The sequence below is a fragment of the Rasamsonia emersonii genome (genome assembly GCF_000968595.1).
Source record: "Rasamsonia emersonii CBS 393.64 chromosome Unknown ctg1118621760052, whole genome shotgun sequence".
In the NCBI taxonomy this organism is placed as follows: domain Eukaryota; kingdom Fungi; phylum Ascomycota; class Eurotiomycetes; order Eurotiales; family Trichocomaceae; genus Rasamsonia; species Rasamsonia emersonii.
In genome coordinates, this window is record NW_013563235.1 from 45,014 (window position 1) to 66,635 (window position 21,622).

General features: G+C 50.2%; 6 protein-coding genes across 6 annotated transcripts; 2 read left to right on the plus strand and 4 right to left on the minus strand.

Annotated features, from left to right (window-relative positions):
• Window positions 1–325: 325 nt before the first annotated feature.
• On the minus strand, window positions 326–1,919 carry T310_3133 (Cytochrome P450 pisatin demethylase; the record flags this gene model as incomplete). Its single annotated transcript, XM_013473996.1, has 2 exons — window positions 326–1,721; window positions 1,792–1,919. The coding sequence occupies 2 exons, from the start codon at window positions 1,917–1,919 to the stop codon at window positions 326–328; spliced, it is 1,524 nt and encodes a 507-aa protein (XP_013329450.1).
• A 5,845-nt stretch (window positions 1,920–7,764) lies between these two features.
• T310_3134 (Gluconate 5-dehydrogenase) lies at window positions 7,765–8,888 on the plus strand (the record flags this gene model as incomplete). Its single annotated transcript, XM_013473997.1, has 3 exons — window positions 7,765–8,007; window positions 8,138–8,476; window positions 8,577–8,888. 3 exons carry the CDS (start codon window positions 7,765–7,767, stop codon window positions 8,886–8,888), a joined length of 894 nt encoding a protein of 297 aa, XP_013329451.1.
• Window positions 8,889–10,129: 1,241 nt separating this feature from the next.
• Window positions 10,130–12,867, minus strand: T310_3135 (Uncharacterized protein; the record flags this gene model as incomplete). The annotated part of the gene is made up of 4 exons (XM_013473998.1): window positions 10,130–10,721; window positions 10,779–11,078; window positions 11,134–12,549; window positions 12,614–12,867. 4 exons carry the CDS (start codon window positions 12,865–12,867, stop codon window positions 10,130–10,132), a joined length of 2,562 nt encoding a protein of 853 aa, XP_013329452.1.
• Window positions 12,868–15,051: 2,184 nt separating this feature from the next.
• On the minus strand, window positions 15,052–17,534 carry T310_3136 (uncharacterized protein; the record flags this gene model as incomplete). Its single annotated transcript, XM_013473999.1, has 3 exons — window positions 15,052–15,456; window positions 15,610–16,950; window positions 17,154–17,534. 3 exons carry the CDS (start codon window positions 17,532–17,534, stop codon window positions 15,052–15,054), a joined length of 2,127 nt encoding a protein of 708 aa, XP_013329453.1.
• Window positions 17,535–17,815: 281 nt separating this feature from the next.
• On the plus strand, window positions 17,816–20,506 carry T310_3137 (Trasncription factor BlrA; the record flags this gene model as incomplete). Its single annotated transcript, XM_013474000.1, has 6 exons — window positions 17,816–18,149; window positions 18,242–18,416; window positions 18,642–18,837; window positions 19,037–20,223; window positions 20,267–20,344; window positions 20,413–20,506. The coding sequence occupies 6 exons, from the start codon at window positions 17,816–17,818 to the stop codon at window positions 20,504–20,506; spliced, it is 2,064 nt and encodes a 687-aa protein (XP_013329454.1).
• A 34-nt stretch (window positions 20,507–20,540) lies between these two features.
• Window positions 20,541–21,267, minus strand: T310_3138 (uncharacterized protein; the record flags this gene model as incomplete). The annotated part of the gene is made up of 2 exons (XM_013474001.1): window positions 20,541–20,926; window positions 21,078–21,267. The coding sequence occupies 2 exons, from the start codon at window positions 21,265–21,267 to the stop codon at window positions 20,541–20,543; spliced, it is 576 nt and encodes a 191-aa protein (XP_013329455.1).
• Window positions 21,268–21,622: the final 355 nt, after the last annotated feature.

Genomic DNA, 21,622 nt, shown 5'->3' on the forward strand with positions numbered 1-21,622 from the left:
TTGATTGAGTCAAGTTTTGTCGCGGTACAACCGTGTACCTCGACGGACTCGAACGAGGACGGTCCATCCCGTCACATGGTTGATCCATCTTTATCACGTGTAAGGTTCAACCATATCTTGTATGTAGTAGGAGCATTCATAATGGATCCTCCATTTAGCTGCCACAAGTTTGCATATCTGGACATCTACCTAGAGACGATTCATGAGATACCAGGTCACATAAATTAGTGATTATGGCATGATGACATTAAACCTATCCCTTATATAGTCTGTATTGATAATCAACCCATTAAGTAAGAAAGAATCGTCTGACACATGCATACAGTCAATGCAACTCCTTGAAAGTCACCCAGCACTCGTCGTATGCCATCTCCAGATAACTGTTGCCCTTCAGCTTCCCGACACTGCGCAACTCCCACCGCGTGGTCACGCTGACCACCGCTTTGGCCAGAGTCAGCAGCGCCAGTTCTCGCCCCACGCATTGCCGGGACCCCTTGCTGAACACTACGAATTTGTCTTCCATCTCCTGCCTCTTCTGCTCGCTTTCGAGCAGCCACCGCTGGGGCTTCCACTCATCCACATCCTCGCCCCAGATCTGCTTCGACCGCCCAAGCACGAATGTGTTCGCCGACACGACTGTCCCGGCCGGCAGCGCAGCCGGCAAGTTCGGGATCGCGCCCTCGGCACCCTGTGTAATTGTGCGCGGAAAAGCGGTTGGGAACGGAGGGTGCAGACGGAGGGTCTCTTTGATGACGGCAAAAAGCACCGGAAACGACGACACCGATGCCGCCTTCACCTCCTGGCCTTGTGCTTCCAGGCGGATCTTCTCCTGCCACTCCCGGCCCTCGGGCAACCCCAACATGAACAGGACTGCCGTCAGCGCCGCGGCGGTGCTCCCCGGCCCGGCGAGGACGAGGTTGAAGGCCTCAACCCAGATCTCACTCGGACTCATCTTCCTGCTGTCATCGGCAGGGAGTTCAGCCCAGTTCTTCACGATGCTGGGCTGTTTGGATAGTGTCAGCTGCTCTCGATGGGAAAATATCAACGATTGACTCGCCGCGGCAAGGGCAGACATATTCGTCAATTCACCCTGCTTGTTCCGCGTTGGTCTCCTCGTCAACGCGCCCATGGGACGACTGCTCATCAACCAGCCAAAGAAGGGAAGAAGCGAGCAGCACCACGCCATCTTGGTCACAACCCGCAAGGAGTTGGGAATGTCCCGGGTTGTTGGAGCATCGGTGTACGGTTGTGGACAGACGGTTGGTCCATACAGGACCTCGAACATGGTATCAATCGTGTAGCGATGTACCAGGCCGGCGATATTGATCGGCCTATCACTAGCGCTATTATCGTTATTATTATTATTCTGCAGCAGCAGCTCCAGCCGTGACAGGAAGACACCCGCATTCTTCGTGATCACGGGGTCATATCCCACGATCTTCGCATTCGACAGAGCGGGCCCAAAGACCTTTCTTCTCTTCTCTCGATGGTCCGCATCGGTCTTTGCGCTGAAGATGCTCTCACTCCCTTTGGCACGGTTGCGGCCGAAATCGTAGAAGGTGCCCTTTTCAACGGATTTGTTGAACCCGTAGATGGCCTCGAAATCGGCCAAGTCGGAGAAGGACAGCCAGTTCGGCGCCACGCGGACGACGTGGCCATATCGTCCGTGAAGCTTCTGCTCATCGATATGATGCTGTCCGCTTAGGAAGCTAAACAGTCTCCTGCTGTGTTGTTAGAGGGAAGCGTCCAGACGGGGGTACAAGCGACAAAACTGAGCACAGAGAGACAAACCAGAGGTTCGTGAAGCGGGCGAGAAAAGGACCCGGGTAGCGGGCCAGCGGATGGAAGTAGCAGAGATAGACGATGCGGGCACAGATCGCGCCCAGCGCGATCGTCACCGCTGTCGATATGAAGAGCATCGCAGAGCATACACAAACGTATATACATCACATCGTAGGGTACAGACAGAGAAATAATTATGGAGGACCAAAAAAAAAAACGAGTCCAGTCCACAAGTCAAGGTCGAGATCAATCAATCAATCAACGGGCTGATTCAGAGGTGGGGTAAGCAAGGCGAGCTCGAGTCGTGTCGAAGCATTGCATAAATTCATATGTAATCCGCCCGGTCCATCCTGGCCGCCAGCGCATGCGACATGCCGACGTGTACAGTACATGTACAGGCCATCTGTCCGTCCTACATTATTATGTACAGCGCTGGCATGAAGAAATAAAATAAAGTCATTCGACGTCTGAGCTTCTTCCTGTTGTTGCAGTCCTAAGGATCCGCCCTAACTGGATTGGGCAGTGATACAAGCTCAGCTGGCAGAAGCGAATGTCACCTTCGGCAGCGCCGATCGATGGCTCTGCAGAAGCATCATCAGGATGGAGTAAAAAGAGAGATTTTGAGTCTTCTATTTAGTTACAGTTGCAGCCACAGTTACATATAACTACGATATTCTCCATCTAGTCCTGTCTGGGTAGCTCATCGTCTTTACAGCTGGAAGCTAGTACGTACAGTACATGTGTTGCACCTCAACGCATCTTAACGGTTCATCACACTATGTTACATAGGATTCGATAAATGTGGAGAACTGGCCTACCTTCCAGACAGCCAAGACAAGATCGGTTCTTCAATGCTCGTTAACCGAGTTGCTCAATTTCTTCACAGGGTACAGTGCAGTACAATACATACATGTATGAAGGTGCATAACTGTACGATATGCGAAGAAAATCTCGTCGTTTTCATCGACATCCAGGCACGGTGTTACGGTCGAAATACTATTTATAATTTTTTTTCTTTTGGAATCGAAAATCAAAATTCATTTGGCGATCACAAAGTGGGGTCCTTCAGTACGGATAGCGACGGCGATCATGTTCCAGCCCATCAAGGGAACTCACTTTCACTTGATCTTGCTATGCAAAGCAAACATGGGCAAGTTTCACGAATCCTGTCATGGACAGAAATTCGTATTCGCATGATGATTCGCACGAAGCATGTCCACCAGATCTGCTCTGGGTAGTGTCTCAAAATATAGAAACGATGTATGTACAGTACCTATCCATCTGTCGCACTTGGGCTTCTCATAAGCCAGGATATTATGAATTCCATTACTTTATTATTATAGGTTACGTAGTTGCAAGCCTTGGCAGGCAGGTCACACTGATAAACTTGTCCCCTTGGATAGAACACAAACTAGGATCGATAATCCAAATATGTATACATATGGTCGACGTCGTTCTCTGTTCAACAGCCTAGGTCGTATGCGTTGCATTTTCATGTGCAGACGTAATCAAAGACGCTGCTAAATAATCCCATGTATTTCAATCGAGATAGGCAATACTCTTACTTTTGACTTTCCATCTTGATGATTTGTTGCTGTTCCAGCAGAAGCCTTGTATCAAGGATCTCCCTTGCAGGACTTTGAGAAGCAATTGTGTTCACAAGGGAAAGGTTCCGGTTGCTGTGTGAGGTCGCTCAAGCTCTGTCGTATCCAACTCTCGTCCTGTTCAGCCAGGGGAGAATTAGATAAATCCATATCCAACTCAGAATCAGATTGTCGATGTCTATTGGAGACAGAACAACAGGATGGGAAATACAGGGCGAAAAAAAAACGAATCTCACGACATCCGTACCAAGAACGCAATCCTTGAAAACAACATGATTAGCTTTTCTTTCCAGAAGAGAACGAATTCACAGCCACAAACCGCACTGTTGTTGCAGGTGCCTGCCTGCCTGTATTTTTATCCGATGACACACACAACCTCAGAGATACCACACAGCACTGGGCTGACAGAAACTTGAGGAAGACGCGAGCAGTATTATCTAGCTGACTGACTGACGGACGGACGACGTAGACGTCCGTTTTAGCAAATTGTTCTCTTCCAACGCTTCTCCCCTTGCTAGCAGATTAATAGGGGAAGATAGAGATAGGTTCAGCCAGTGGATACAAATCAACTCCACCGTGGATCGAGGACAAAACGCCATTACTAATGGAAGTCACATGTTTCCAGAACAGTACCCCATACAGGTACCCAGTAGGGAAGATGATAGACCAGATCATCATCGCACATGACCATGATCCCTAACCCTGGCCCTGGGCCTAAACAAGCAAGCGGTCCACTCTGAGTTTACCCGCGTACTCGGTAGGTACCTCTAGTCAAAGAAGTATGGAAAAAGCGGGGAGTCCTCCGTCCTGGCCCACTCGCGGAAGGAGGCCCGTATCTCCGGTCCAGCGGTCCAGTCCGTCCGTCCGTCCCAAGGACCTTTTTTTTTACCTTGGTGCTGCAGCCTGCAGCCTACAGCCCTGACGATCATGCCAACTATTAAGTATTTATCCCTAGAGTGTGGATTACGGAGTATCTGTACGGAGTACGGAGTGAGAATATTATTAACCACGTAAGTGGTTCCCTAGAAATAGTACCTACTTAGGTAGGTAGATAGATAGTTCATTACTATATTCTGTTCTTCGTATGAAGTAATAATAGTCACGAGCAGAGTTAATTAATCAAGACAACTGATTAATTATTCATCACTGCTGTATGTACAGTACATTACTCCTGCCAGTTGATGATGATTTGATGACGATGATTCAATGATTCAATCCAATCCAAGAAGCCGGAATTGTCAAATCCGTGTGAACTTCCAGATGATGGATTATGTAAACTTTGTAAACTATCTTGGACAGGCAGCTGTCAATCAGTCGACTAATCGATTGGATTTTTAATTTCTAATTTTTTATCCTTAGGAATTAATTGCAATTGCCATGAAATGGAAGTAGCTGGCAAGAAGAGAGGGGGTAATTAAGGCAAAGAAAGAAAAGCAAAGAAAGGACTCCTAGGAGGTCGACCAGGTCATGGAGACACAGGCAGTCTGCCACGTCAGCTGTTTTCTTTTTCTTTTTTTTTCCTTTACTTTTTTTAGAAAAAAAAAAAGAAAGAAAAAGAAAAAATCTTTATTTTCCGAAGGAACTAAACAAACTAGCAAAAAAAATCAATCAATCAATCAATCAACCAAGCTCAACTCCGCGGCAAATAAATCCTCCGTACAGTACGTATGTGCTGCGTACGTGGCTACTACTCCGTATCTATCTGATTCCTGAATATTGGCTCCGGCTCCGGCTCTGGCTCTGGCCCCTATCTTTAGCTTTACTTTAGCTTAGTTCTAGCCTCAAGGTACCTAAGGTATTAGCTTCGGAGCTCCAGTTTTATTCTATTCTATTTTATTTATGGGGGCAAATTATTTTTTGTCAGGTCACACGAGCAATCTAGTGACCCACAGGGCCACAGGAGCTTTTTTTTTGAGGCTTTTCTTAAATTTTAAATAAAATAGAATACTCCTTCTCCTACACGGACCATAGCCTGAAATAATACCTGATATTAATAATGATATGTTGATCTGTCAGAAATAATCAGGATATATGGAGGACATAACGGCATGGGATTTGGAACATGGAATGGATGGATGGAAATTCTGGAAGTTTACTTAGACGGTACTACGCTACATACGGAGTACACTACAGACACGCTGTTGCTAAATTGTACAGTACTTAGGATCTCCGTCCTTCATTCGTGGCATTGAAGCATACAGAGTATACGGTATAGAGAACTCCGTACGGAGTACTCTGTAGATAATTGTTAATTCTGTGGGGGGAATACGCAGTGCAACGGAAGATATCCACTGATATCCATCCGTACCGCACGGAGTATTCGATTCAATTCAGTGCAATAATAATAGATCACTGGGTATACACGTCTGCGGTACTGTACTCCGTACGTACGGAGCGGATATAGCGGATAACCCCCACTGTCGGGAATACTGCCCGCACATGCGACAGAGGAGATCAGTCGCATCGCTGGGATGAAAAAACAACCAGCTTGCAGACCGCTATCTCGTGCAGATGAATTGTCAATAATTAACCAATTAATAATTAATTGTTTAAAATTTAATGAGTCAGCAGACTCGATGTAAAACAAAGACAGCAGACCAGGCCTGAGCGACGGAGACTAGTTTCAACCAGGAAATTCCGAGAAGGGAAACTAAGACTTCCGCCACGCTGCCAGCCAAACTCTTACTCAACGGGTAAGATTGATTCGGGGAAGCGCCGAGTCGCCGACGGGGAGAAACAAAAAAAAATTCAATCTGAAAATCAGATAGGACAGACTGACGGACTGCTTGCTCCTCCCATCCTTTGAAGATAATTTCCCCTTCGGGTAGTCTGGCAGACCCGTTGCAACTTTCCGGCCTGGCCGATCTGCGGTGCAATCTAAGATTTGTTATTACAACGACCGGATGCTTGGGAGCACAGCATAGGAGTTGTTTGTGTCTACGGAGTATATTGCGTACAAGTACATTTGTGATGCCGTGTAGCGTCGACGTGGCATTGCAGCAACGAATATCGTGAGCAGTAGGGCAGTCCGTACAGAGTATGATATTCCGAGTGATTATACGTACAATATCACCGCCAATCGACGTCTTGCCGATCCAGGGGTAGAAGGACTGTCATATTGAACCGTTGCTGAGGAGCGGACGATCGCATGCGAACGGGGAGCGATGGCCGTTCTAAGAATATCGATAGTCGGTCGGTTCGCGGCGATGGCGCGCGTCATTGGCAGGTGCAGGTCACGAGGGCGTGGGGTGGGGATCGGGCCGATCTCCGGGGTTCCACACGTGACCTGCACATGACCCCGCTGGAACCGGCGCGGCGGGCTCGAAAGCCTCGAGTCTGGCCCGGCTCACAGCAGGCCTGCCCAGCGTTCCAGAATCCTCCAGATCCGCTCGCCACCTGCCCGCGGCTAAGGCAAAAAAAGAGAGAATCGCTGGGCTTCCAGCTGGGGTTCCCGTCGCAGTTCCTTTCGATCCCTTTCCACCGCTTGGCTTCGCTGCCCCAAACCGCCCTCCCGTTCCCCGGCCTGGGCAGGCATGTCGGATTGCCCAAAAGAGAAATCCGGGCACCGTCCCGGCTCGCCTTCTGCGGACACATCCTGGAGTCCCGTGCCGACTGCTACGGAGTTCGTCCATTCTCGATCTTGCGTTCCCCTTGAGCCGTTGTTTGCGTGCGTGGGATGTGTGCTGGCCGGGGCCGATGTCGATGCCTATGATGGCTCGATGAGATCAACGACCACGGCCTGTCAGGCTCCACGCTGAACGTTTCTGTCCTAACATCATTGATGATGTATGCTGCTCTCGTAGGCATCTGCCAATATTCTGGCTTTTGCCGGCGTTTCTCGCATCTTGATAGATAGACATCGGACATGCTGACTCGGCACGGACAGCACAATCGGAAGTGCCCAAGTAGTTAATCTGGCCCAGCAGGAGACTAGCGCAAGGCCGTGTGCCGACTGGCAGGCAGTGCCCTCAAGCTTGAGTCTGGACTCGCATAACTCTGATAGTCCGTCCGCGACTCCGCCCATGGCCCCTCGCTCAGTCTCCGTTCTGGACCACCCCCGATTCTGTAATTGTCCGACATGGTCTTTTTTTGTTGCTCACATGAGCATGTCTTCTCTCCCAGCCTCCATGGGGGTTCCACCGTAGCAAGGTATATAAAGAAGAACAGCCATGGCTGTTCTCGGTTCTGGTCATTGAGCCTTTCTTTTTCTCCAACGGACACCGTGCCCCACTGCAGTGAAGACATTCGCTCTTGACTTTAAGATTCTTCTTACTATAATAGTAATATAATCTTTATGCAAACGGTGTCGCAGTTGCCTTGGTATCTCTCACTTCATCCTTGATCCCCTCTCCATCCTTTCCATCTGTCAACCGCAACCATGTCCGTCAACATTGAGAACATCCCGTCCTTTGACGCAAAGGCCGCTCGTGGCCCCCGCAGCCCGCCCGCCGACGAGAAGAAGGGCATCTACCTGGGCACCCAGCGCCGTCTGCCCGAGTTCATCCTCACCGACAAGGTGGTCGTCGTGACTGGCGGTGGCCGGGGCTTGGGTCTGACGCAGGCTGAGGCCCTGCTGGAGGCCGGTGCCATTGTCTATGCGCTCGACCGCCTGGAGGAGCCGGTAAGTTTCCGTTGCTTTCTAGAGCGTTTCCCCCCGCAAAGTCTATTCTGATTGCGGCCGGGGGAGGCCTCGCACCAAACGGGAAGGAGGAGGGACAGCTGGCTAATCAGCGTTGGTGGAAAATTAACAGTCGCCCGAGTTTGCCCGCATCCAGAAGCGCGCCGAGGAGGAGTTGGGCACCAAGCTGCACTACCGCCGCATCGACGTGCGCGACTCGGAGCTGCTGAACAATGTCATCGAGGAGATTGGCAACCAAGAGGGCCGTGTCGACGGGCTGGTGGCCGCGGCGGGCATCCAGCAGGAGACGCCGGCGCTCGAGTACACGGCCAAGGACGCCAACACCATGTTCGAGATCAACGTCACGGGCGTGTTCATGACGGCGCAGGCGGTGGCCAAGCAGATGATCCGGTTTGGCAACGGCGGCAGCATTGTCATGATTGCCAGCATGAGCGGCACCATCGCCAACAAGGTATGTATAATGATGTCTCCCTTAACGCAGCCTTGTGGGGTCTGCAGCAGCATTCTCTCCACACGGTCACCTGCCTGCTTACTTAAGCTGACACGCGCAGGGCCTGCTCTGCCCGGCCTACAACGCCTCCAAGGCGGCCGTCGTCCAGCTGGCCCGCAACTTGGCCGCCGAGTGGGGTCAGTACGGCATCCGCGTCAACACCATCTCGCCCGGCTACATCGTCACCGCCATGGTCGAGAACCTGTTCGTCCAGTACCCCGAGCGCCGCGACGAGTGGCCCAAGCAGAACATGCTGGGCCGCCTGTCCAAGCCCGAGGAGTACCGTGGCGCCGCCGTCTTCCTGATCAGCGATGCCAGCAGCTTCATGACCGGCAGCGACCTGCGCATCGACGGCGGACACGCTGCGTGGTAATTGCATTTGTCGCGGACGACATGATATTCTTTCATGACGACGTGTTTTTCGTATTCTGACCAACTTGGTTCTGTCTACCGTTTGACGGCGTTTTGAGCGAGCATGCTAGTATTGTTTTTTTTTATAGTTTGGGAGATTCTTTTTTTTTTTCGGGGTTTGGGTCTGGTCTGGGTTTCATGATCAATCGATCGACATACATATCCTTTCCGCTATGGCGAGTTTGGATTGATTCTTTTTTCCGGGTTCAGAACGAGTGAATATCTATCCTTTCCGCCGTACATAGTTTATTTACTAGGAAGGGAAATAATTAATTACAATAATACATACTCGGAACTATTATTTTTCAGTCTTTTACCCGTATTAGCTTAGGACGATGTAGCCTACCCCTGTGTGTATGTCCATGTCATAGTGGATCTTAATATTCCTCTAGATCTGATCTTATCTAATCTTCGTACATGCAGATCTTGGGTCGATAATTAAATAGAATAGATGGTCCATTGTCCAATGAGGTAGAGAAAATCAGAACCAGCATCATGTGGATCTAAAAGAGACTAAATATAACGCCAGATTCTTCGTTGGGAAGTCGATCTGTCTTGCATGGCCTTGTCTTGGATCGCTGTTTCCTTTTACGGGAAACGGCTGACATTGCCCATGTGATTGAGAATCTGCCGGAAATGGGTTGCTCGGAACTCTAGGCCAGACTGGGATATAGCGTGACATCTGATGATTTCTTTTCGTCTTTCATTTTTTTTAATTTATTTGTGTAGCTACTTAATTATTTTTTTAAGTAGTGCTATTACCATTATTCGTATTAAAGAGCACGTGGAATAGAATTGAATTATTATTTTTCACGGCACGGTTAGCGGTTATCATCATCCACCACAAAGGGAAGGAGCAACCCCCACCTACTAGACACGATTTGGCCTAATGGCCCCCCGGGATTCGTAATCCTCTTCTTCGCCGACAGAGATCGATCAGGACATGACGCGTCATTATTATGGGATTACGCAAGTCGAAAATACCAATCCAGCTATATGAAATGAACGAAGAATGCCATCGGATGCATGTACTGTACAGAGAGAAGAAAACGCAGTCAACCCCGCGAGACAGAATCGACCCAACAACGCCTGTGATGCCCCCATTTCCCAGATACAACAACCAAATACAGCCAAGACTAATTACTAGGCAGGTATATAATATAAGCGACTCGTCGAACACCCAGTATGCGCGCCGCGTCGTCATTATTCCTTCCACTTCCAGATCTGCTTCTGCTCGGCCACCCACCACATCCCCAGCCGGCCGGCATCGTCCACCCAGTCTGCTGCCTCGCGGCCGTACTTCTGCTGCACTGACCGGCGTAGGCCTCCCAGCGTCCAGGCCTCGAGCGGATTCTGCTCCGCCGGGTCCCGGTCCGTGTGCGTGAAGCGGTACTGGAAGACCTTGTTCGTCTCGCCGGACTCGGTCCGCAGCGGCAGCACCAGCCGGAACGGCAACCCGGCCGTGCTCACCGACAGCATGCTGCCGCCCGAGTTGATCAGGCCGAAATTCCACACCCGCCGGCCGTGATACTCGCTCCGGAACGGCCGTAGCAGCGACTGGCCCTGGTACTCGTGCACCAGCGACGACGCGATCGCCGTGTCGGCCTCGTTCAGCGACCGCGTCTGGACGAGCAGGTCGAGCAGCGTCGGGATGATCGTCAACGACGTCGCGTTTGCCGCGATGTCGATCCGGGGCAGGCGCGGATGGCGGAAGACGATCGGCACGCGGAAGTTGCTGATGTGTGGGTTCTCAAACGTGCCCGTCACCGCGGTGTCTTCGACGAACGCTTGACCGCTAGGAAAGAGTCAGCCTGGCATCGACGAAATGATGCGGAGGGAAAAAAAAACTTACTGATCGCCAATCATGACCACCAGGGTCGAGTCTGCGATCTTGGCTTCGTCAAGGTACCCCAGAATCTTACCCAGCCATTCGTCCACGTACGCCACCGTGTTGAGGTATTTGTTCAGATCTTGATGTCGCGACCGCAGACCGTTATGCGTGCCCATATACATCTTTTCAGTGAAGCCGTCCGGCACCTTCCACGGATGATGCGTCGTGCTGGTGAGATGCGACAGAAACAGCCGAGTCTTGTTCTCGGCCGCTTCGAAAATCACGTCCCGGAGATACGGCTCGATTTCGGACTCGGCATATCTGAATGGTCAGCCAAAAAAAAAATGAAAATTTCGAAGAAAAAAAAAGGACATACCCAAAGTAATTAATCTCCTTGGTCTTTGGCGGGTAGTACTTGGCAGAGCTTCGAGAAATCGTCTCCTTCACAATCGTCTGCTGGAATCCCAGCCTGCGATTCAGCAGCGACTGTCTGTCGAAGGAATCGGTGATCGACTGCATGTAGACCGACTTCCACGGTCTCTCTTGAAAGGCCACCGGTTCCGCATCATCGGCCTCACTCGTGTTCTTCCCGCGGTTGAAGAGCTCCAAGATATGGGGCAGACACGGTTGGTAGATGTCCAGATTCACTTCCTCGATCATATCCACCGGCAACGGGTTGACGCCGCAGTGGCTGCCGAGCAAGCTCTTCAAGGTGAACGTACTGCCGGTGATGGCCCCCTTCACATTGATGCCTCCCATCCCATCAGCTGCATGGTCCTGCCACACAGCGTCACTAAAGTTATTCCTGGTCCCCTGGCTCGTCAGGGCATATTCTCCAGTCACCATCTGCGCCACCGGCGTCAAGCGGGACAGCTTGTCGACGATCTCGTCTCGTTCGTCCTCCGCGTGGGTTTCCACGATCGAGTCATAGAGATGGGTTCCCGGCTGCATGGGGAAGACCTCCTTTCTTCCACTTTCCAGACTCAGCAACACGATATGATTGATCTCGACCGAGTTGGCCTCAAACACCTGGCGCAAGGGATGCAGGATCTCCAAGTCCAGATTGGATATTTTCAGCGGGTCGGTTACGGGGTTATATGTGTGGTGGAAGTTGGGACAGTGTCCCTTCTCTCCCTTTTCGTGATCGTGTTTTTCTCTCGGCTGGGCCTTCCAACGTGAGAAACCAGGTGGCGGATGTTCGGGTAACCACTCTGGTCGTGACAGATTCTCTCTGTGACGGTGGCGGAGATCCGGGGCCCATCCGGGGAAATTTCCATGGGGCTCTTCCCAGTATTCCTCAGAGATCAGGTCAGGAAAAGGGAATGGCGGATTACGTTTGTGACAAGCGGTAGCGGAGGACTTGTGGAAAGCTTCCGACAGGCTGAGGGGGAGTGCCTCTGAGAGGTGATCGTATGGGACGGCTGGTCGGGTTGCTCGAATCAGGAGGAGTGAAGTTGTGATGGCAACGGCAGGGATCAAGACTCGCACGTTATAACGAGGCTTTGGCGATCTGGCAAAGGGTAGCAAAGCCCTGGGCGACCGGAACCCTTCCACGAGCCAGTTGCGGACTGCACCAAGACAATTTCCCACGATGGTGTGAAGATATGGCGTCAGCATCCACGATACCACGAAGAGGACGGCCCCAGCGACGGTGACACTTCGAATGCCGCTCATGAGCAATTTCATCGCTGCGGGATCTCGAACAAAACTCCTGGAGGCACCCCATTCCACCTCGGACCCGGTCTCGAAGAAGAAGCCGAACTGAATAGCGGATGCTCCATATGTCACGAACCTGAAGTCGGGGAAGTTGAGCATATCAGCAAGTCTGTGAGTCATGGAGTGGAAGGACATCTTACGCCATCAAGCCGCCCAGAATGCATGTCAGCATCTGGAGGGGGGTCTCTGGCCCCCGGAGCAACAGCCGTCCCAGACATATCACGAAGAGATCAAGGAAAAAGAGGGTGGGCAGGTAGATGATGAAATACAGCAGGGGTAAGGAGCGGACATGTTGGGCAATGTGCAGCAGTTTGGACGACATGCCAGACACGACCAGGAGGGAAAAGAGAAAAGGAGCGACAGGCGGGCGCGAGAGAGCACATGGCAATCCCATGGTGGGGAGGGATCGCGGCAGCGGCAGCGATATCAGGTCGGGGACGGGGACCAAGACATCGGCAAGTTCAACGAGGATGTCATTAGGACAAGAGACGGAGATCCGATAGCGAGAGATCAGTGGATGCTGTATGATCTTATAGCGATTCCACGAGGTGCTCTGCCACGGGCGTGGAACCCAAGGGGGTTTCCACCTGGCTGACGGATGGCAGCGGTGATTGGTGCATTTGGGGCTGCCACTATACAAAAGGTGAAAGAAAACTGGAGCCTCTCCGCCATGGAAGCGGACCGTTCACCCCCGGGAGGCGACAATGAAATGGTACTGTACGGAGGACGGAGTACGCCGTAGTGAATAGCATGGCCCCTAGCAAGGCCGGGGCGAAGCGCAGATCCGGGGCAGGAAGTGGTTTTGGTGTGTCACGGAGTGGATAGATGGGACCTGAGAGGAAGGACAGCACGCGACCAGGCGCCCACAGCCTTGGGATCGGCGCTTGGCATGGGAGGGATTCTTTTCCATGGCGAGAAGGTGGTAAACGAATAAGGTTGTTCTTGCCAGGCCGGTGGCCCAAATCTTAGATCGCATGCAACGAGCGGACGGTCCGTACCAGTGTACAGTACCACCATGTCTCACCCAGCGGGAGGAGATTTGGAGATTCCAGGTGCCAAGACATAGGGCTGCTCGTGTTGATTGATTACTCAGGGAAACTCTGAAATCCTAAATGATCCGCCAATGCTACACACAGCCACCGGGAGTTTCGAGTCCGTGCGTAGCCACCTTGTTCCAACCTCAACCCCCTGACGGCCTGACCGGCGACCCACTTGCAGCCGCCTTCGTATAAGTTGAGACAGCAGGGATTATCATTCCTTTGTTCTGACTGCCTTGAGTTGTCTGATCGACTGATCGTCAGTAGAGGACATACTGAAGGGCGGCAAGGGCGTGCTACGCCAGAGAGGCAGGCAGGCAGGCAGGCAGAGTCCTTGCATCATAGCATTATTACATAACCGGTATGTACGGAGTAGTTAGTTACTGCGAGTAGTTAACTATTATTCAAGGGTTATGTAATGCAACAGTGGGTCGAGTCGAGCCACCGACCGACAGAGTATTATTAACGAAGGAATGAAAATGAAATGAAATGAAGAAAGAAGGAATGGTGTTCAAAGATATGCAGGGATCTACTCACTGTAAATGATATGTTAGTTAGCAACCGCTTTCGTATACAGAGTTATCTATATACCCCACACCGAACCGTAAGAGGGAGGTACTACTCTGTATGACATATTTCTTTTTTTGCCGCATCCGCATCCATGATCCGCATGCGTTGAGTTGAAACAAGGTTCAAGTTTGGAAAAAAAATCTTTGAATCAAGGGCCTTACATACTCCTCCAGTGACCAGTCAGGACTCAGGCGCCCCAGTCCCCAGTCCATAGTGGAGAACTGGAGCCTTACTAATAATAATAACGAATGGATGCAAATGCAATGCAATGCAACATTGCCAATCGTGATTCTCATTCGCGTGATTTTAAACGCGCTGATTCGCGCTGGGCGTCTGATCACTCTGGTACCGCTGAGACAATACTCCGTAATTGGAATCCTCCATCCCACTGTCACGGGATGTATGTATTGTAAGTAATACTCCGGTCTTTTTCCTTTCTCCATATGAGTACCTAAGGTAGGTTAGGTTAGGTACAGTAGTGGGCATTGTAATAAAAATAACATATGTTATGTCATTCTGACTGACAAACTGACTGACTGACTGGCTCTGACTCGATCAGATCAGATCAGATACCTTGATCAGATATCTATCTTGATGTATCCAGGTGGGGCGTGTGGTTAAGCGTTCATTCTGTATGTACTCTGTATACGACTCTTGTGAAGCGTGATGACCGTGATATAATTAAAGTAACTAATAACTACTAAATAACCACTTGTAGTAGTATTACAATATTGTTCTTCTACTTGGATGTACTGTACTGTACATGTACAGAGTTGGTTGGTTGAATCGTCAATGGTTTGTTGGTTGCTTGCTTGTTGCTTGTATTAACATGTTGGTCTTGGTTGTGCTATAAATATACATATTGTACATACATATCTAAATATAATAATAACAAAATTACTCACTCGTGCCTTTGTTAGTGATATTTGATTCTTTTGGTTTTATTTTATTCTATTAACTGACCGATTCATTTATAGCTTTTTATTTTCAGTCCATGTCATGGTACGATGTTGTCTGTATCTTCGGGGTCCAGGTAGATGGACATCCCTTTTGCAGGTCACATGGGGAGTCCAATGGTTTATCACGTGGACGGATTGTCCATCATGTACTGTACTGTACTTAGATGATAAATTGTGGTTGTAGACTACATAATTAGTGGTCATAAAATGAGAAATAGGTAATATTTTAAGACGTCTGACTTTTTTAAGACGTCTGATTTTTTTTTCATATGGTCTATCGACCCTTGATCGAGGGTAGTTTAAAATCCCGGGGATCCTGTATGGAAGTGATTGTGCATTTCCAAGACGGGACAAACGAGAAGAAGGGGGTTTTTTTTTTGAGTACGCTATCTCCCTCTCCCTCACTCCCTCCTCTCTCTATATCTCCTTTTTTTTTTTAAAAAAAAAGAATCTTGCCAATGCGGAATTCAAATGCTATATACAAGCAGTCTTATTTCCAAAGGGTGTTAAGGTTTTTCTTTTATTCCGTTACTCGACTTATTATTCGAGGCTACTGTATAAAGCTCGAACCTTCTTCTCCAGCTGGTCAAGTTCGCAGACCACTTGACTATAAAACCGCTCCTGAAGGGTGGGGTCACTAAGGTCATCTCCACAGCCAAAATCACAATGCAAGCATCGCTCGACGATGTCTTTGTATGACTTGCACATCTTGGTGCTAACCAACTTGCTCAGTCTTGTCGCGGTGAAATATTCCGCAAACTCCTCTCTTCCTCCCTGGCGAATATCGATCGGGCGCTGCAGACTCTTGAAGGGGGCCTCAAAGGCCAACTCCAGGAGCATCGTGCCGAGCCCGAAAAGGATAGGGTTTCGTGTGAGATGAAATGAGGCGGATGGAGAAGAAGAAGAATCCAACGTCTGGCATCGCTCCTCCTCTTCCGATTCTGGCCCTCTAATGGAGGAATTCACATATAGAGGTGTCTTGTAGATACGTGACATGCTTGCTAACAATGTCGGCGATGCATGCTTGTCGAGACGGCAAAAGTAAATGTCTTCACTGCGCCAGGACTGCTTGAGCCATGGTGAAGCCCGATAGTAGAGAACGGCAGTGGCAAGACATTTGGCCAGTTGGACCCTTTCGTATTGAGATAGTCCGGTAATGACATTCCGTTTGTGCCAGGAGGCTAACAAGCTCGCAAGAGACATCGACGCGTTGGCGTCGCTGCTCGGAGAATCAATATATATTAAATGTTTGAAATCGGCCGTGACCTCCAGAAATCCTAGACATGGATTGTATGCCAGTCTCTGCTGGCGTAAGTACCGCTGCAGCACGCTACAGAGGTTTCCCCGAAGCTCGAGGTCTGGAGACGACCGATTGCTCTCGCACAACGTAAGGCGTTGACAGGTCGGTGAAGGGGGTGGTGCGAATTGCACACGTTTCCTTGGCTTTCTTGCAATCTCTAGCTGATCAGGAGAATGCTGTCGTTTGAGAGATATGGTAATGCCTGTTGGAACATCGTCAGGGTGTTCTCCGATGGGCGTCACAGTATCCTTGATTACAGACTCAATAGCCAGCCATAGGGAACGAGATGTTGTGAGAGCTTCTTGCGTCTGAGAGCCGCCAAAGGACACGGTGAACCGGACCTGGGTGAATTCACGTGTGACTCTAGGCAGGAGGCAGAGCTGAACATTGTGGACAATGTGCTTGCTACACGCTGCCACCAGGGCCTTATGGAGATCACAGGCCGCTCGTTGGATGGTGCGGAATTTCCCAAATTCCGGCTTTCCTCTTCTGGCAACTGCCTGGTGTGAGACCTCCTGCCGCCGGGACCTTCTTTCTGCCTGTGAAGTGAGAGCTTGCAGGTCCTGGATGCGCGACTTCAATTGCTCGACCAGTTCCTGTCGAGGAAAACACTGATTAGTGTGTAAGCAGCATCTCCCAGCTTGGGACACTCACCTGGAGATTCTACGAGGAGAAAATGTTTTTGAGTTGCGCTGATACTCGACGACGCCATGCCTTGTCACGGACAGACTAATAGCGGGCAACGCGTTAGACGAAAAGACGGCGAATACAGGCGACTTCTAATGAGTGCTGTCTTATAATTCCACCGACCAACCTTGTCTTCAGTTGCCACGTCGAAGCGTTTGGATGCCTCCTCAATTCTCTGGAGCTTGCTTTGTATATCCTCTATTGTCTCGATGCAGAGCGCTGTGGATCCCCATAAAAATTCGTGAAGGCGCTTGTCCATCGCATCATCATTCCACAAGGAATGTGATGGATCGCCCAGCATCTCTTGCGCAAGGTAAGAGGAGTCCGCGACGTGGGACAGCAGGATCTCGACTTCTCCTTCGAAGATGGCGCGCTGCATTTTCAAGCACTGCTGGGCGTCATCCAGTTGGGGCAAGAGCCGGCGATATCGTTTGAAAAGAGTGGAAATGCCCTGGAAGCCCTGAATAGCCAGGGGGAAAATCGCCGGGGCCAGCTCCAACCCCGACATGGTGTACGGCGCCGACGGAGTCAGAAACGAAAGGTCGAAGCCAGACTGCGGCGAAAAAGACGGAGATCTTCAGTGCATGGAAAAATATAAGAAACGGAATCCTCGCAAGGCTGAACGAGGGGCAGCCTTGGTTGTGCCTGGCAATTGGCTACTCCGTTCAGGCTCTTGTGAGGCTGACAACGCCCAACCTGGTCACGTTTCAATAAGGCAGGATTTTCTCACAAATATGTCGATACCATCAGTCTTGACCTTCCACTGTGACATTCGTTGAACGTGCGACCATGGCAACCTTGCGAAAGAGAGCCCGTGTCCATGAGTGGGTCAACACAAGCGTACAGCAATGCACCGACATCACATTCACCGTCCCCGAGCTTGGGTTCGTGGAGAGCTTGTATCGTGCCTGTTCCTCAATTCTCCCGGAGATCTGGAAGTATTCTATCGCAATAATGCCCATGGACGGAGTGTCGTTGCCGATGGAGACGACTGTGGTAAACTTGTGCCTTTGGACCGAGAACTTCCCTCCTGGCGAGCTTGACACAATTTTAGAAAATTCTGGGTACCTGAAAATTAATATCGTTGACAACCTTTCCAGAATCGGACGAGTCTTGATTAGACGTAAGTGCCTGGAAACTTCCTTAATGACCCAATTTCTCAGCTGCACGGTGCATCGAATAATAACAACTGCGAATAATTTTGCGACTATATAGAGCTTTCTGCCACGTTTTCCAACTTGAATGGGGAAGACTTAAGATTGAAAGATTGGCGGCGCGACCTGGAAATCCTCTTGGAGAAGGCCAAGCTCATTATGGGCGACGAAGAAGAGATCAGTGCATCGGACACAGAGTCCTCGGAAGACGAACAAGACAATCACGAGTTCTATTCGTACGACAGATTGAATTGTTATATCAGCCTCATTGATGGACCTCGCCCCGACCTCGGAGAGACGCGTTGCATATATTCAGACTAAACCAGAGCATGAGAGACCATCGGGAGGCTCGGAGTTACAAGTTTCGCAGTGTGCACAGCCTTTCGTCTTGCGCATCTTGGATCGGTCTGTGTACTTGAGCCACTTTGGTTGCTGAAGAGAGCTGACTATGCTGCGAACAGGTTCAAAAATGCTCAAATCCAACTGGCAAATCGGTTGGGCGAAGCAAATTGGCAGAGATCTTTCAGGATAAAAAACTGGATGCAGAAAGAGGAACAGGAATTATTAGAAACGTCGCACGGTTTCAACCCCATGTCCAAATTCGACGACTCAGGCATTGGAACGTCTATTGCAACGATCCCCAAGGATACTGCTACGGTAGCCTCACATACATCCTATCTCGCGAGCATTGCGGAAGACTCTCAAGGCCGTCTTTGAGTACCGCGTACACCCCGGGAAGTCGAACTCGGCATTCCGTTTCGATGTGAATTCTGTCTAAAGACAGTGACGCTCAAGGGTCGCATGTCATGGAAGTAGGTTGTCCGCCAGGATTGATGGGACTCGCTAACGACCATAGGATGCACGTTTACGCAGACCTCCAGGTTTATATTTGCACGCACCCGGAATGCAATCAATCCTTGACAACATTAAATCCCGTAGCCTCTGGGCAGAGCATGAGTTCAATGAGCATTTTTCAGAGCCCAAGTGGCGCTGTTTCCGTTGCAAAACCAAGCTCCCGACTCGTGACGCGTTTGCGGAACATCTCGCTCGTGAGCATGGTGTAAAATTAAGCGATCACCAACTGCATGCCGCATTGTCGGAGGCTGTAGAATACGTGATCACACCTGAATTCACCAAACATCCCTGTCCTTTGTGTCTGCAGACCGACTGGAAAAGCCGACGCGAGTACACGACCCACGTAGGGCGACATTTGGAGGAAATCTCTCTAGCCAGCCTTCCCAGACAAGAGAATGATGACTGGAACTCCGACGCACAGAGATTTCTGGAATCCGACTCATCAGAGAAGGGACTAGGGCACGCTCTGAAGGAAACAAAAACTACAGCCCACTGGCAGTGCAGTTTTTGCCAAAAGCGTTTTACACGTGGTGGTCTTCTACGTGCCCATCTTCTAACCCATACGGGGAAGAAGCCTTTTGTTTGCTCGGTCTGTGGGAAAAAATTCATGCATCGAAACGATATAAAAAGACACGAAAGGCTACATTTAGACGAGGCAAAATCCAACTCGTGTAAATCGCAGGGCACACCCCCATTGACCGCCACGAGCCAGGTCTCCTCCACAAATAACGCTCTAGGACGACACTTCCCAACAGAGGCTGGTAGGAAATGTATCAAAGAGGAAAAGGAGGAAGTAACGGAGAACAACAACAAGAACAATCAAGATGGTAAACAAGAATCTCCTCAAGCTTTCTCAAAACCATCCTCTACAAAGGATGATGGCATTAGCCAGGACAGCTCGTTACCGGCAGCAACCCTGGCACAGCCCATTGCTTTAAATAACCTTCAACAGGACCATCCCCCAGAGAGGGCTGATTATCATGGCGATAATGAGCCCTCCTTATCTGATGGTAGTGATAGTGATGGGAATGACAAGGAAGAGGATGACGACGATAACGGGGACAGTAATGGGAACCGTGCCGCTGATGATGACTCCATAGAAGAGAAAAAAACCACCCTACAGGCTTTAAGTTTTGAATCTCTTCTCGTCCGAATGAAATATTGTTCTACGGAGTTTGGTGGTATAAAGTCAGCCTATTGTTTTTTTCCCATATGACTTTTTGCTGTTCAGTCGTGTCTTACTAGGTGGAAAAACTCAGTTGTCTCTCGTTGTTTGCGCCGACGTTTTTTCCCTCAAGACATCCAGACTGTGTGCGCTTATATATATTCCGTCCTCTCACTAGTTGTAGGTGTAGGTGAGGCTTGACGATAAAGTAGAAATCCATCTCATACTACACGTATATGCAATTATCTTCCTATGTCCAATGCCACATCCAAACGCCGTCGTACTGTACATGTACATCCAACATAAATCCAAAAACCCAATACCCAATATTTTTTTTCTATCAAACCTCTCCGACAAGCCCCTTCCTCCCTAACCTCGCAACAACCCCCTTCTTCAACCGCAGCAGCCTCTCGATCTCCCCGTCCGGCAACCCCTGTTCATCCCGCATTGACAATGCCTTCCGGATCGTCAAGACGTCCAGGAACTGCCGCCCCTCGTGGCTCTGGCGGCCAAAGGACTCTGCCTCTTCCTCTGCGGCCTTGGCGATTCGCGCGCGCGAGGAGAGGACCAGGAGCGCCGGGTTCGCGGCGTCGGGGAAGACGGATGGCCCTTGAGGGTATTTGTTGTTGAATGTGCTCGAATTGGAGAGCGTCGGGTTGGGCGTCACCGGGCCGATGGAGCGCAGAGAGGCAGCGAAGTGAGGATCGCGCGCGTCGAGGTCAATGGCTAGAGTTTTGAACGGTTGTCATGTCAGTCATCATCGTTCTGATAGGGCTCGAAATATGGATGTGTTTGTGCACGACATTGACCCTGAAAAAGGCCTTTGACCATGGATGCAACAAAGCTAAAAAACAAGCGGTAATAGGTAACTAGTTACCTTCAGATCTCGACGCAGAAGCCTGCTCCTTCGAGTGATATGTCGGCCCTTCAGGTCGGGGTTGGGGTTGAGGTTGAGTCTTCCCAGGACCGGCCGCCGCTGTCGTCGACGGTGAGGGCGTCTTGGGGTACTGACGGCGCGAGGCCGCGCCGACTGCGGACCGGATGGGCTTGGAGAACGATGAGCCCATGAGGAGGGACGTGAATGCGCTGGAATGAAATTCGCAGCGAGTAGTAGTATTGTATTATTATGTCGAAGTTGCTGCAAACTAAAATGCGGAACTGCAGCTTGGCGTCTGGCCGTTGGCGCGCGCAAAGACCCCAACGGCGTGACGTCAGACGGGGTCTGAGACAACTGTTCGCGATGTTGTGGACAATTAACATTCTGGGTAAAGACCCCCGATGGTAATGCATTATTTTTTTCTATAAGGAAATTTCAATCCTTTACAGTCATTTCCCCTTACGCTATCAACAGAGCAAGAAAAAATTCGGAAAATAATACAGTAAAGCATACGTGCTCTCAAGCACGGCCATCCTGTCATAACT